We start from the raw sequence: 15412 nt of genomic DNA on the forward strand, positions 1-15412 counted from the left end.
TTTCAATTTAGACATTATTTAGTACTTTTATTAAGCCATTTCCCTTATAGGTCATTGGCTGGTCACAATGTGATTTCAGTCTTCCTTACAGGGTCATTTGGTCCTCACAGTGTAGGTTAAAACCTGACCACCATCCCCCCAGCACCACCCACCCACCCACACACCCACTCCCACCCAAACACACATATAGAGAGAGAGACTCAAAGCTCATTCAATGCCTGTATGATGAGATCCAGCCGAGGGGGTAAGGCTAATAATCAGCTCTTTTCCCGTCACCTCTCCCTCTTATTTCATTTTTTATGTGGCTCCATTCCGGCATTTAACTTGCAGCATTTTTTCCACAGCTGTGAGCAGCGGATCTTGTAAAGGCAGTGGTGTGTTTTGTCATTGTGAGGGCCAGGGGCTTGCAGTGCCTAACACATGTTCATATTACCTTCTTCAACTAAAGCCATTAGTGGCCAGCACAGCTCTGTTTCCCAGTTCTCCATTAACACACAAGCTACAAACTCATTTTCCCTCCCTGTGGCATTGCAGCAGTTAACAGTGTGTTAATCAAAATAGCGGCGTTGAGGCATAAATAATAAAAATTGTGTCATGAGAGAAGAACGCTTCAAATATCATGCACATGGCAGTGATCACAGGACACCACCGACACTGAATTTAAGGGCTAACAGGGAAGTAAAATAGAGAAAGGGAGAGGAACTAAATACAAAATAAATAAATACAAGATTGATAAAATGAGAGGGAAACTGCACAAATGAATGATAGCAAAGCAGAGAAAACAGGAAGTGGGAGAAAGAGGTTCTCTTTTCATTTACTTTACTTCATGACCTTTCTCTATGAATAAGACCTGCAGTGCCAGCATGTTTTCACAGTACAATACCGCAGAGAAAAAGAAAGAGTGAGATGGAGAGAGAGAGGGAGAGAAAGAGAGGGTGGCCCAACCTAAATGTCCCAACAACACACAGCTGTGCTGTAAGATCTGATACGACATTCAAAGTTCAAATGTGAGGTACATATAGTCCCTTTTTCATCTTTTTCACATCAGAGCATAACTAAAATGACACTGACCTTTACAAATAACAAAACAAATCACTGAATACCTGACTGAACACAATGAGACAAGAGATAGAGAAGGCAGAAATTGAAATTAACATCTGCTCTTAGAGACAGTGAGGTGGCGTGTGTGTATGTGTGTGTAAATGAGAATTGAGATGTGGTTGTATCATGTTTGACGTACAGAAGCTGTCAGCTGTCAGTGTAAGGCTGGTGTTGTGGGATGAGGTGGTAGGTCACTGGAGAGTGTATTTGTGTGTGTGTGTATTTGTGTGTGTGTGTGTGTGTGTGTGTGTGTGTGTGTTGAAAGATCAGGTCAGTGGTCAGTATGTGTAAATCTTCATAATTTCACTAAATTCTCTCTAAAGTGAACTAAACTCATTTGGAAAAAAAAGAAAAAGAATGGAAAGTGGACTGACACACTAAACACTAAAATGGACTAAAAATAGATCTGACATTACTTTACATTTCAGTGTAAATGCAAGTACAAACAGATTCATTTTCACTCGGTTTACTTTTTGGTCCACTTAAAAGGTGTAGTCTTTGAACACACCAAACTCAGTGTCTTGTTCAATAAAACAACAATAACATTGTATTGATCTTTAGGCTTAATAATAAAACACAATCATACTTTTTATTGCTTAAAATAGAATGAGATTCCAATGAAACAGAACACACACTACACTTGATATGAATATATGTTTGGAGGCAAATTTCGGCAAACCCAATTGTGATAAATTAATCATGTTTATTACAAAAACATCATGAGATTAATCACGATTGATTTTAATTCACAGACAGCCTAAGGTTATACATACATCATCCGTACACAGAATACAATAGTGTAATATTCCTGTTATAATTTCCTCACGTTACCTGTCATTGCAACCCCCAAGCCTTCATTTGTGCAGAATGGTGAAGGATGAGCTTTGAGAGAATGTGTTGAGTTTACACAGTGGTGTTTATTATTCTTTAATATTGTCAAAAGTTATCGGAGTATATTTAGTTATATTAGTGACACTAACAATTCATTGATCGGAGCATCCCTATTTGAAGCATAATTAACGGTGCAAAAGGTCCAAAAACCCTCCAAACGAGTGATTTTACTAAGCATAAGAATTAAACAATATAACATAAAAGTATAAAAGTACATAGAATAAAAGACTAGTAATAAGATCCTGGTTGATGAGTGATGATCTTCCAGTTTCAGCTGTGTGTTATTGGGGCAGTCGTGGCCTAATGGTTAGAGAGTCGGACTTGTAACCGGAAGGTTGCGGGTTCGAGTCTCAGGTCCGGCAGGAATTGTTGGTGGGGGGAGTGAATAACCAGCGCCCTCCTCCACCCTCAATACCATGACTGAGGTGAGACCCTTGAGCAAGGCACCGAACCCCTAACTGCTCCCCGGCAGCAATATGGCTGCCCACTGCTCCGGGTGTGTGTTCACTACTGTGTGTGTGCACTTGGATGGGTTAAATGCAGGGCACAAATTCCAAGTATGGCTCACTTCACTATAGACCTTATGCATTAGAGAAACAAGCATGAAGCCATCTTTAGAATTTTGCTTAAACTTCCATTTTTGCGGTAGCTCTGTATATTTCTATGGCATCACCGAAGAGTATTAGCTAATGAAGTGGATTTACTTATTGTAAAGTTAATGAAAGTTATCATTAGCATTGTAATGTTTGAAGTAGACTTCAAATTTCAGTAGACTGATTTTAAATTCATAAATCCGTAAGATTTTACCTTCATGCTGTGGAAATACAAATCGGAAGACAGAACACAACAAGCACAGCGCTGTAAAGGGGCAGGGCTACATAAGGTCTATTCTATGGCACATGGTAAATCAAGACCTGTCAATCTGAGCGATCAAACCAATCCAAGCGAGCTATACCCACCCACCACACCCGAGATTTACTTTCCATTGGTTGAACTTTTTAATGACGCTGGATCATCATGACATAATTCTGACGCGATCAGATTTATAACGTCCTAGCTTTAGCCAAGCAGCATGTCATATCACTCCGTGATCTATACATTGTTTTATGTTGTGTTCGAGACCACCTGCTAAAATAAAGATATGTGATTTACTATGGTTTACTACTGTTTCACGAAGTGCAACAAAATGTGGTGCAAAAGCATAATGCTTATACTGTTTATATGTGCGTCGGCCGCATAGTTTTTCATAGTTTGGTTACTGAAAAAAATATGCTTGTATTCTGCTAGTTGAGTTCTTGTCAATGATATACAACAAGTCTATCTGTTAATGTATGATGATTTTACAGATCACATTTTCATGTACAGCAGTTATTTTTTCACACTATGAAAATAGAGCACTAATATGTCAGCCAAAATAGAAGCACTTGTTAAGTTATGGTCATATTCCCTATATTTACTGTAAGCAAAGCTTCTATGCTTTAAAAAGACACCTATTTATTGGTTAAGCAAGTGGTTGTCAACAAACGTAATAACTTGGTAGCACCCCCGCTTCGGGTTTAAGAAGTTAAGGTTAACGATTAATCAATTCATTGATCGTTAATTTAAACAACAATCAATTATGGGAATTTATGCCCTAATATAGTATATATTAGGATATTTTGCAAAATTAGTTTTTTTATCAATGAAAGTCAATGGTAACCAAAATTGTTTGGTTACCAACATTCTTCAAAATATCTTGTGCTGCATACTGGTTAGCATACATGTTTTAAAGATGTCATATAATGCCATTTTTGTACAAGTTATGATTCTTTAGTGTCTAAATGAAAAGTTTGTAATATACTTTAATTAAAAATTCTCATTAGTATTGTAAGAAAACACTAATTTTACCTGGTCAAAAACACCTCTGTTTTCAGCAAGCCATTTCAGTGCATGTGACTTTAAATGATAATGAGCTTTGCTCACCCCGCCCCTTTGTTCTCTGGGGCGTTTTGACCATAGACAGTAAAGGTTTTTACACAACACACGTGGAGTGTTGGCTTGACAACAGTCGAGGGTATATTTTGGATTAAGAATGGCAACGGGAGTATCAATTTGAACCGTAGTCGGACCCGGAACGAGATGACGGCCCCAACGAAGTTCGACAATTAAGGTTTCTTACGTTTATAACGTTTCTGAATGGTTGGTTAACGTCATGTCACTTTGATCCATCTTTGTACTGGCAGGGTAACGTTAGCGTAGTGAGATACGAATGCTATGTGTTTACTGATGTATACGTTAGTTCATTGACAGATTGTAGTGTTACCACGTTAACTTTATCCCCAGCGTACACAGTTTGTAATAACCATAACGCGTTGTTCATTATAAACGTGGGATTATGAATTATATTGAGAAAGTCACACATAGAAAGCATGCCGTAATGTTTACCCTGTAAACTTTAGCCGCATTCATCGTGAAACGTGCAAGCGATTTGCAAAGATTAATATAAAGGTTAATAAAATGTTACACTCACTTCTTCTGGAGGTGCAGCAGGAACACGAATAGTTGGTAGCGATCCTTTTTTCAGGAGCAACTTCTTAGCAAAACCTGCTTTATACTGACCCTCGTTTATAAAGCAGTCTGGTGAGAAATGATTCGCAAACATGAAAGCATTGACGTTGATCGGGGGGAATATTCCCTTCGAAAACAAAACTCAGCCACTGTGTCTTCAGCGGTTCGGATTAAGGAACATCAAAACGACTGCTGTGTTCGTTATTACACCCAAGAACAGAACACCACAATCGCTTAGATGCCATTCGGCTCCAGCGTATCAACAATGGCGGACTATGATGACAGCTCGCTCAGGGCAGGTCTGTGTTGAAACGCTGCTGTCAATTAACAATCGTGGGAGGGGCGTCTGACCGTGTCACATGGTCAGGCGGCTCGATTTGAGACAGGGGAAAACGTATAAGGAGATTAAAAAAAAAAACACTGGATGGATTTTTATCATTATAGGATGGTTGTGTACAGGCACTGCCAACACACATTTTCGTACAATCAACTTGTAAAAGTGCATGTACCATTATATGACCCCTTTAAATTAAATGAGGTTGAGTAATTTTTTTAGTTGTTGAGTGAACTATCCCATTAATTCAACATGACAAACTAAATACCCAACTTGCAACCATCCATCAGCCCTAATACTCTAAAGTCAGATAACCAAGGTAAACCAATAGCACCGATTATGAAGCAATAACCCCTTTCACTTTGTAGATTTAGTAAACTGATTCAGCAGAGACATAAGCAGCAGTTGTTAAAAGGCAGTGCATCACAATTACTGAGCAGGATGGTTAGAAGGATCGATAGAGCGAAGCTCCTAATATCAGCTGAGCAGAGAGAAAAGCTCTCCTCAGATGACAGTGGCAAAGACTCTCAGAGTCCAATAGCAGCCATTCCAAATCCATTTCTACATATACAGTAGTGATTACATGTGTGTAATGAGATTGTGTGTGATAAGTGATATTACTAAGTGGAACTGAATATGGCCGTATCAGTTTCGGTTCAACAGCAGGAAGGGAAGAGGTCACCTTATCAAGCACTGTGATATATGGTTTCCATATCATGTAGCATTACAATGTTCAAGATAATGTGGTTTAAATATATTATCATATTATCATATTATTTATATTTCTCATGATCAATGGTTTATGAACTATTGACAATTTGCAAAAAAAAGATAAATAGTTTTTATAGAAAAATAGTAAACATGCAACAGTAAAACTTAGTTAACCAATTAACAAGTTATCGTATACCATATACTGTGAAAACTATTTAATTTTTACTGTAAAAACTGTAATTCACAGAGTAAAACAGTAAAAGAAAATTCCCAGAAGACTCAAGTAATGCACATTAGGGTTATTTTTTCATATTTATTAATGTTTTAAATTTAAGTGTTTATATGCTACCCAGCACTGAAAAGAGTTTGGTGTAGAAACACTTTTCCCCTTCAAAATGCTAATAAATTTCACAAACAATTACAAAGAAATTATGTTATTAAACATGAATACAATAATTAATTGTTTTAAATCATACAAGAACCATTTGCAGTGGTGTGATGGTGTTATGCGTTTGCCTCTCTATTAGGGCTGTGCAATTAATCGAATTTCGATTTCGATTTCGATTTTGCCTCCCAACGATCACCAAAATAGTACAATCGAGAAAAAACGATTATTTTGCCTTGCGTTCTGAATGAAACGCGCACGCGCACGCGCACATCCGCCCCTCCCGAAGCCAGAAATCTCTCTCAGATCGGGAGTCTCGTGTGCATATCATCCGCTGGAATTTAAAAACTCTGCGCGAGTAAAGATGGCAGAAGGAGGGCAGTTACAGCAGCGTTTGGTGAGCAAAAAAGGCAAAACCAACTCCGTTGTCTGGGAACAGTTTGGCTTCGAGGAATCAGACGACGAGCAAAAACATGTTACGTGCAAGATTTGCTACAAGTAGTGTCTGCAACGCAAGAGAACACCACGAATTTGTTTAACCACTTGAAAATTAAACAGAGTGACCTATGACAATCTAATAAAGAAACAAAAACTGACGAGAGCAGGGGTGCCGTGTAAACGTCCTTTTTCCCCTCATATTTTTCAAATAATTCTCTCTTTGTAAACTTTGTGCAATGCATGCGAGTGCTGCCATATGTTAGAATATGACCAGTCGTTTTCACCGTCGTCACCCGGGTTTAGTGCCAGAAGACGCGAATGAGAAGCCGCGCGCAGTGAGAAAATGTATCTATCTGATAATGTATCATCCGAGAGCGCGCACACGTCTCTCAGCGCGCAAATATTGAGTTCTCTTTCAAGTCTTGCTCTTGAACGGACAAACTCACACAAAACGTATGTCAACATGTCCATCTTGATGAGTATCCTAGCAGACATAGGGCCCTATTTTAACGATCTGAAACGCAAGTGTAAAAACGCGAAGCGCAAGTAACTTTGTGGGCGGGTCTCGGCGCTGTTGCTATTTTCCCGGCGGGATAAATGGCTCTTGCGCCCGGCGCAAATCTAAAATGGGTTGGTCTGAAGTAGCTTCATTATTCATAGGTGTGGTTTGGGCGTAACGTGAATAAACCAATCCGAGCGTCATCCAACATTCCCTTTAAAAGCAGGTGCGCAAGTTCCATAATGGATTGCTATTATTATGGCGTATTTACCAGGCGCACGCCAGGAGCGGTTCACAGCCGAGGAGACTGATGTTCTAGTAAGAGCAGTGAAAGACAGAGAAGTGAAGTTGTAATGTTGTACATTATGGTAAAGGTGATTTCACAGTCTTTTTTTTTTTTTTCAGTCTTTCAGTTTTTCAGTCGATTTTTTTTCCTGGTTCTTGACGGACAAACCAATTTGTCAGATGTCCTTATATACATATGTCTTGCCACTATTGGGCAAACAGGTCTTATCCTTAATTATTACAATTAGCCTGAATCATTTGTAAGCTAGATTTATGCCTATTTTTTCACATCTTCGTGGCACACCACAATGATTTCCGTCATCTCATGTGTTAATATTTTTTTAGTGTAACAATTTATGATTTGCAAAAATAACTGTTGCATCTGTGTAGATTACATGAGCAAAGTGTATGCGCGTTGTGCACGCTATACATTATGGTCAAGCATGCGCCCTTAAAATAGCATAATGAACAACGCGCAACGCGCCACTGACTTTAGACTAGGTTTTTTCTGGTCAGTGGCGCAATTGTTTAATGGAACAGCAAAATAGCACCAGGGATTGTTTGCGCCGGAACACACCTCCTTTTTTGCGCTGAACCGCCCAGGGAGCGCAAGTGCATTCACTAGTTTAGCGACGTGCTTCTGTGGAGGGAAAAGCGCGCTTTGCGCGGGTGCAAAATAGGAATGACACATGCGTCGGTGTACAAAGTCAATTGCGCTGGGTGCAAGATAGGGCCCATAGTCTGTATATGCCTTAAGTGAACTTTATACAGTCGAGAAAGACGACGCATATCCGATCCGGATTGAATAGCTTTTGTAAGTTTAATAGGATTAATCTTTAATTTATGCACTCAAATATGCAATGTTATTTTACATTTGAGACATTTCTGTACCTGAAAACTAATGTTAGACGTACCTGAAAAGCATATCTAGCCGAACCATATTGTTGATCTTATTTATTTGTGATTATCATTTTTACGTGAATACTTTTATACTTTGATTTGAATATATGTTATATTATTTATTTTAATAGTTCAAAAAGTACAACAAATGTTACAATTTCAATTGAATTGTTGAAAGGTGTATTTTTAATAAATACAACACATTCCCAAAGTCATGTGAAATAATCGTGTTGCATAATCGTGATTTCAATATTGACCAAAATAATCGTGATTATGATTTTTTCCATAATCGAGCAGCCCTACTCTCTATACAAGTATTAGCCAAGTATTCTTTTTACAGTTCATTTCTGGCAACCATAGCTGCCATTTTTACCATAAATTTAACAGAATATTTTGCATAGTATATATCCTATCGTCAGAAGGTCTATTTCAAAATATAACAGGATGATGTGTATATAAAGAACTGGTTTACATTAAAACGAATGTTATACAGAGTATATTCAGGTCTGTATACAAAGTGCAGAGTGTCAGGCTCAGAGATATTTAGCCTCTCTCTCTCGGTCTCTCTCTCGCCTAAAGATGACATATTAAGCAGATTAATGAAAGAGCTAAAGCTCATGGAAAACCCATCACACTGTGAAATTACAGCACTCACTAGGGTAAAGTCCCTTTAATTTCTCTTCAGATTGAGTTACAAGAAACAATATCCCCCTTCCACCCCCCTACACATATTTCAGGTATGAGAAAGAAAAATGTAAATGTTAATGCTTTTAATTTCATTGTGTCATGTGTCATAATACCAGCTGCAGTGCGAAGGAGGAAATGTTATTTCTTAGGGAAAAATTCGACTAGGGGAAATTTTCAGTCAACACTCGACAGTCCTGCTTCCACCGCAGGTGTCAACTTGGAGCTTGGCCTCAGCAAAGCAACACTTTTATCAGAAGAATTTATGGAGATTGCAACTGACTCTATCAAATGTGGGCACAACTGCCTGTAACAAAGCCGTGGCTTGACCACCTGAACTTAAAATGAAAATGAAGCCAGAAGCCCACGCAAACACATCGTTACCAACAAATGTGCAACACGCACTTCATGTGCACAGACATTATCTTTGCTTAGCCAGCATGAGTCTATCGATGCCGTTGAGATTGTGAGGAGAAGGAGATTTGCATTGGAAATGTGATGGAAATCAGGCAGTGGCAACAGTGAGTGTAACAGTGAGTGACAACACATACTGTAAAGCGTCTGTATACAATCACACACAGATAGTAGGGATCCACAGCCTGTGATTTGCACTATATATTGACAGACTCACTGACAGAGGATAAAAAAGATGGAGAGAAAAGGTGACTTTTGTGAGAGGTGCCACTTTTCTTTCCTTTGTAGCTTGATGGCATCTTTGAATGGATATGGGGACAGGTGTTTACATGCGTACTCCTTCAGCCATCACCCGAGCCTGACAGCAACTTTCACCTGAAGCATATCAGCAGGATGTGAAAGCCTGTGGTATATCCCCCCCACAAAAGTGACCCTAATCCCATCTCAACGCTCAATGCCCCCTGTGCTCCTCAACCTCTGGTCAGCACTGAGCCGGTCGCTCTGTTAACGCTGGTAAACATACCGGCTCCACTGGAGGAATCATTCAGTCAGATTATAACATCAGGAGCGTATGTGTATTAACATGTAGCCGCCGGCGTAACAAGCTCTAAGCTTTAAGGGTTTGGGGTGTGGAAAATCCCAAAGCAGTTCAGGAAGGCATGTAGGGAGCTAATCATGTTTTATGTAAATGCAGCAGCTGTACACCTGCCGCTGAAATTAATCACTTCATTTGAACGTACACAGGCAAGCGTGCTAAATGAATTGACTTTGTTTTAAAACAATAAATGGTTAGACATGGAAATGACTGTTTAGTGATTCCAGAATAATACTGCTCGTGGCATGAGCTAACAATGGTTTACCATCCATGGAAAAGTTATCCACAAGCATATACTCACATCTCCTGCTAACAGGGCTCCATTGGCATCAGCCATGTTCATGTAGTTGTTGTTATTTCCAAACTGCAAAAGAAACAAGAATAGATTAGTCATTTCAGTTGCACCGCTTTCTCTCTCTTTCTAGTTCACTGTAGTCGTTTTCTGCAGTCACAATATAATAATTAATTTTGTTTCATGCACAAAATAGTGGGGCTGGGAGTTGAATCCAAAATGAACTGATTAATTAAAATAATCATTTTTTTAAAAAGTTTTCGGCATTTAGTGATAAACAACGTGTAAACTTATTGCATGGGATATTTTGAATCAAACTGGCTGAAATAATAATAATAATAATACAAATAAGTCTTTTAAAAATCACATTAAAAACAGCCCCAGAACACAGTCATTTAAAAAGCGGATTTAAAAGGACGATAATAAATTACATCAATTCGATTTTCAGAATCAGAAGTGACTCCAAATATTCTGGATTTAAACAGCCATATAAAATACTAACATGGCTATACGTTAATGATATGGGAAATATTTCTTCTATCTTGCAAAGCAGACCAAAGCGGTTCATTGATTATTTTACCCCTCATGTACCTAGGTAATAATGACACAGGAAGTAACCCAGTTGCTAACGCACATCTCACATCATACTGTAATGCATCAGTGGGACAGCTAGGTGTGGCTTGCTGTCTGTCATGCAGAGGCTAACTTTGCATTACAAAAGTGGGGGAGAGTCAGTCGTCTTACTAATCTGAAATGCCCACACAGGCTGATGAAAGATCACAGTTTATTACAGCAGGTGAACACAAAGCAGCTTGTATAGCACTTCAAAACACCCCCCCCCCACCCCAAATATCTGATTATTAAAAAAACGAATACAATGTAACAACTTACGCTACATACATATTCAGGTCATTTTCTTTACATGTGAAAATGTGATGGGATGTGTTGTTTATTGTACAGATTGTCCATGTAGTATTCTACAGCTTCCTTTCGAAATGGAGCTCTTTTCTTTATTTGGATCCTTTATTCTATCTGTACCCCTCTAAATCAAACATGATGGCAAATTGTTGAAATGGCAGGCATCCTATCTTTTCTTCTGAGACACAAACACACTGACAGGTAGGAACAATGGAAGAGCAAAATGAGGAATTATGGGTTAGCAGCTGGAGGGCCAGCACAGAGGGCCCTCTATAACCAGACAAATCATGCATACACACACACACACACACACACACATATGAGGACCCATGTGCATGCACACACAAACACCAACCAGAACAGCCAGAAAAAGTCTTCACAACAGCCTCAAGGCCCTGATTCAACGGCGCATCCAACAGCAAGCTTTTGTCTGTTTAAAACAAAGTAATTCCTTCAGATGTTACACAACCAGAAGAGTCGGAATAAGAGGGAAAAAGGGCTTTCTTATCTTATTGTGGAGGGCAAACAATTGCAGGAACAAATTAAGATCAGAGCAAAATGAGAAGAGCATTAATTTATTTTTCCCTTGCTTTGTTCTCTCCCCCCCCTCATCTTTTTGTCTGAGTGGTTAGTATGCGAATGTAATTACCGAAGGAACTGTAGCTAATCAACTGCGAATGGTATCCATTAATTAGTCTATGCCCTGGAGAGAGAGTGAGCAAGAGAAAGAGCAGTGGGGGAAAGAAAAAGAATTAGCTGCTGAAATGTTAAAAGTCTAACCAGCACATATACATGTGTACCCGTGCACAAGGCAAACACACACACACGCACACACACACACGGGCCTTGCGGCAGCTGCAGGACTTGAAGAGCAGGTGTTTTGGGCTGAGGAGGCCTTTTGGAGCGCTCACCTGGTGCATCTACACTAAAGAGGACACTAAACAACACACTGGCTCGCACAATACAGCACCATGTCAGAGGCATAATGTCTCTCTGAAAATAGAAAGACTGAAAAATGACCCATTTTTCCATCCAGTGTTTGTGTCTTTTTGTTGTTGTTATTAAACGTTCTGATCATATCAGTGAAAGTCTGCTGTCAGTGGTGCAGTTTAGCTGCCATTTAGTCCTAGCCATGATGGTGAACTGGTGTGAGCTGTTTGAGAGTAGTTTGAGAAAAGCAAATGCTTTCTGCTTCTTAACGTGTCTCTGTGGATGAAAATTAGTTTTTGAGGAACCATTGGGGAGAGAGACAGATAGAGAGGTCTTTGACTAAACATCTCATTAAAGGAAAGAATCACCCTTACTCCACCCTCCAAAAATGGAGAATAATTACACACACACACACACACACACACGCTATTAAACTTCTAAACAAATCAATATAACTGCAGCATTTGAGTCAACATGAAATCAAAATGGACTTTCAATGAATGTGTCTGGTACATAGACTGTAAAAAAAAATATGGATGTAGTGTCCGTGACGTCACCCGTAGGTTTCTGAAGAGCATTTTTGAAGCCTAAAATCACAGCGTCACTCCTGGATAACTGAAAATTGGCAAAGAGGTGGGGCGTGGGTGGGTTACTGAAACCACGCCCCCCTAGCTCTATCGTCCATGGAACCCTTCAATGAACCATAGAGACCAATAAAGGACCTTTATTGTCAAGAGTGAATATTCAAATATCAATTTATGCATTGTTTTAACGCACATTTGGTCTGGTTCTATTCTAGAACGTCTTTTTATGATCCAGTCAATTCCACCACACAGAGTTTTTCACCACTAGTTACCCAGTTTCACGTTGAAATAAGTTAGATTATGGAAAATGGGTTGCAAACGGCAATTCATATGAACTTTACCAATGAATGTGCAAATTATCATCTTTTGAGAAAGTTAAAAAGAGATCTATCAAATGAGAGACAGAGAGAGAACACAAGGTGGATTCTGAGAAGATGGAAAAAAGTTCATGCCTCATTTCATCACTAATGTGGGTCTACATAATACAAACAGCAAGGGGAAAGAAAGTGTGTGTGTGTGTGTACACTAACATTGCTCCAGGCTTTAAGTTATTCATTCACACCATCAGCATTCACCCCATTTTAAATCCCATTACCTGCCTCTCTGCCTCGCATCACTGACACATGCAGATCCACAACTCATGAATATTAATTGAACAAACGTTATTCTCAAATGAATATCACAGAAGGACAAGAAGTGCTGCTTTAAAATCACCTTTCACTTGTCAGCTGTACATTTAACAACTGATGCCGATAAACAGAAATATAATGAGCGAGCATTTTTAGGAAACAGAAGTTAGCGTGAATGGAAACGGACATGGGTGTTGTTGTCGCTCTTGGCTCTCTTCAGTGAGAGAGCAGACCCTCTCATGTTCATGGCAGGGTGGGATTGAGCCAGATGCCAAATGAGATTAGCCGTGATGGGAGGATGAGACAAACAGAAAGAATGAAAGAGAGAATGCTGTAAATGGGTCAGATCAGACAATGGAGCCTCTGTAATTAACAAGATGAGAGAACGCTACCTCTGCCTTGTTAGTGAACAGTAACAAGCTCAAAACACACCCATATCAGGCATGAGTCACAATGGATGACTAGTCAACTTTGTCATTTAACAACCAACCAGTGATGTACATTTTTGTATTTTTTCTCATTTATTTTTTTCTCAGTGTTTATTCCTTTAGTATTAGTACTTTAATTAACATATAGTTTTACTTATATGTAGTTTGCACATGTCTAACCTCTATACTGCCAAATCAGACAATGTTCTGTAGATGTGACACTTTACTTGCAACAAATGAGTCAATTAGTTAGTAAGTTTTAGAGTTTTTTTCCTTAGTTAATTTTTTAACATTAGTGCTTTAAATAAAATTTAAAAATATATGTAGTTTTACACATTTGAAACCTAAAAATGGTCCCATTACACAATCTTCTATAGATGTTAGTGTTGTTGTTATAAGCACAAAACTGTTCCTGACTGGTTTTGGACACCAACATCCAGAATGAGCCTGGGTTTCATAACCTGAGTGTTTGTATATTCTTATGCAAGTGTTTCCAGAGGGAAATAAGATTTTATTACAACAGAGTGAATTCAATCACCCCGGGGGAAAAAACAATATTACAGAACTAATACCCGGCACAACCCAAACACAATCCACTTGAAAAGAATGTGACCATGACCAACAGCCTATTTGAAGAATTACTGAGGTCACATGTTCATTATCTACAAATGGGAGAGTTATGCAAGATTACTTTATTTTAAAAATATAATACTTTAGGGAAGGAATTATCTTGGGTGTTTTAAGGGAGACAGTAAAACTAGCCTCTAAGATGGCATGAATAACACACAGATGTAAGCGAAGCGAAAAATTAAACGACATAAGCACACACAGTTCAAGGAGGGAAATGTGTAAACTGACATCTTTGTCCAGCAGGCCCACACAAAGAGCCTAAAGCAGGGCCGTTCTGATCCGCAGGAGAAATCGATCACTAAAAGTCAGTTTAAAGCTAAAATCATTACATGAAAGCACTGCACGCAGAGAGAATACAATCACACTGACAGAGACTCTCTTTAGACAGTCACCTCTTCCTCTCATCTCTCATGCTCTCGCTCTCTCTCTCCTTTGCTTTCTTTCACTTCTCTTTTCTGTGCCTTTTTATTCTTTTTATTGTGTCCGGCTACACTCCAAGTTCTTTAAAACAATCTGGGTGTATAAAGGGCCATTTCTAAATGAAAACAACTGCATTATATGATATTTATTGCTGTAGATGCTGTCCTTTTACAAACATATCAGGAAGACGGATAAAGAAAAGATCTGGACTAGTGCACCATTGTCAAAAGAGCTACAAGTGGCAACAATGAAATCTGAGAGCTACTTGAGATTTTTCCCACCAGATGAGAGATATGAAATGGATCCATTTATAAGTCCTTGAGTTTCCATCCACTGAGCTTTCAGCACTACAGGCATTATTTCACTGTAATGCATAAAGAGGGATGATTGAATGCAAATTATAAAGAATACATTTGACAGAATAATATGTTGCATGTGTTACAAATTAAAAAAGCAATAATAAGAAGACTTTTATTAATAATAATATTTTCAGTTTCATCATCACAGTAATAATAATCTTAAATTATTATTAGATTAAAAGCAATGATAATTATATGCACAAAACTGCAAAACGGCCTCGTTTTGTCATGTCTAAATAAAAACCTCAGATTAATGACAACCCATGTAACTTCCTGTGCTGGAGTCATAGGTCAGTTATTCCATTTCAATCCTTACAGAAAACCTTTAAAGAAAGCACTGAATAGCTGAAGCTTCATCTTTGATCTCGCTGGGTACAGCATTGGCTCTGTGCCACAGTAAAGCTAACACCCTGGATATGGCTTCAGAGATTCCCACAA

General features: G+C 38.8%; 1 protein-coding gene across 1 annotated transcript in view; it reads right to left on the bottom strand.

The window, feature by feature from the left end:
* Window positions 1-15412, bottom strand: part of tox3 (TOX high mobility group box family member 3) — a 60274-nt gene that overhangs the window by 15295 nt on the left and 29567 nt on the right. The window contains exon 2 of the mRNA XM_079804832.1: window positions 10086-10148. Within this exon, the coding sequence (XP_079660958.1) occupies window positions 10086-10148 (63 nt within the window). The remainder of the gene's footprint in view (window positions 1-10085; window positions 10149-15412) is intronic.

The sequence above is a fragment of the Gobio gobio genome, assembly GCF_949357685.1.
Source record: "Gobio gobio genome assembly, chromosome: 2".
NCBI lineage: Eukaryota > Metazoa > Chordata > Actinopteri > Cypriniformes > Gobionidae > Gobio > Gobio gobio.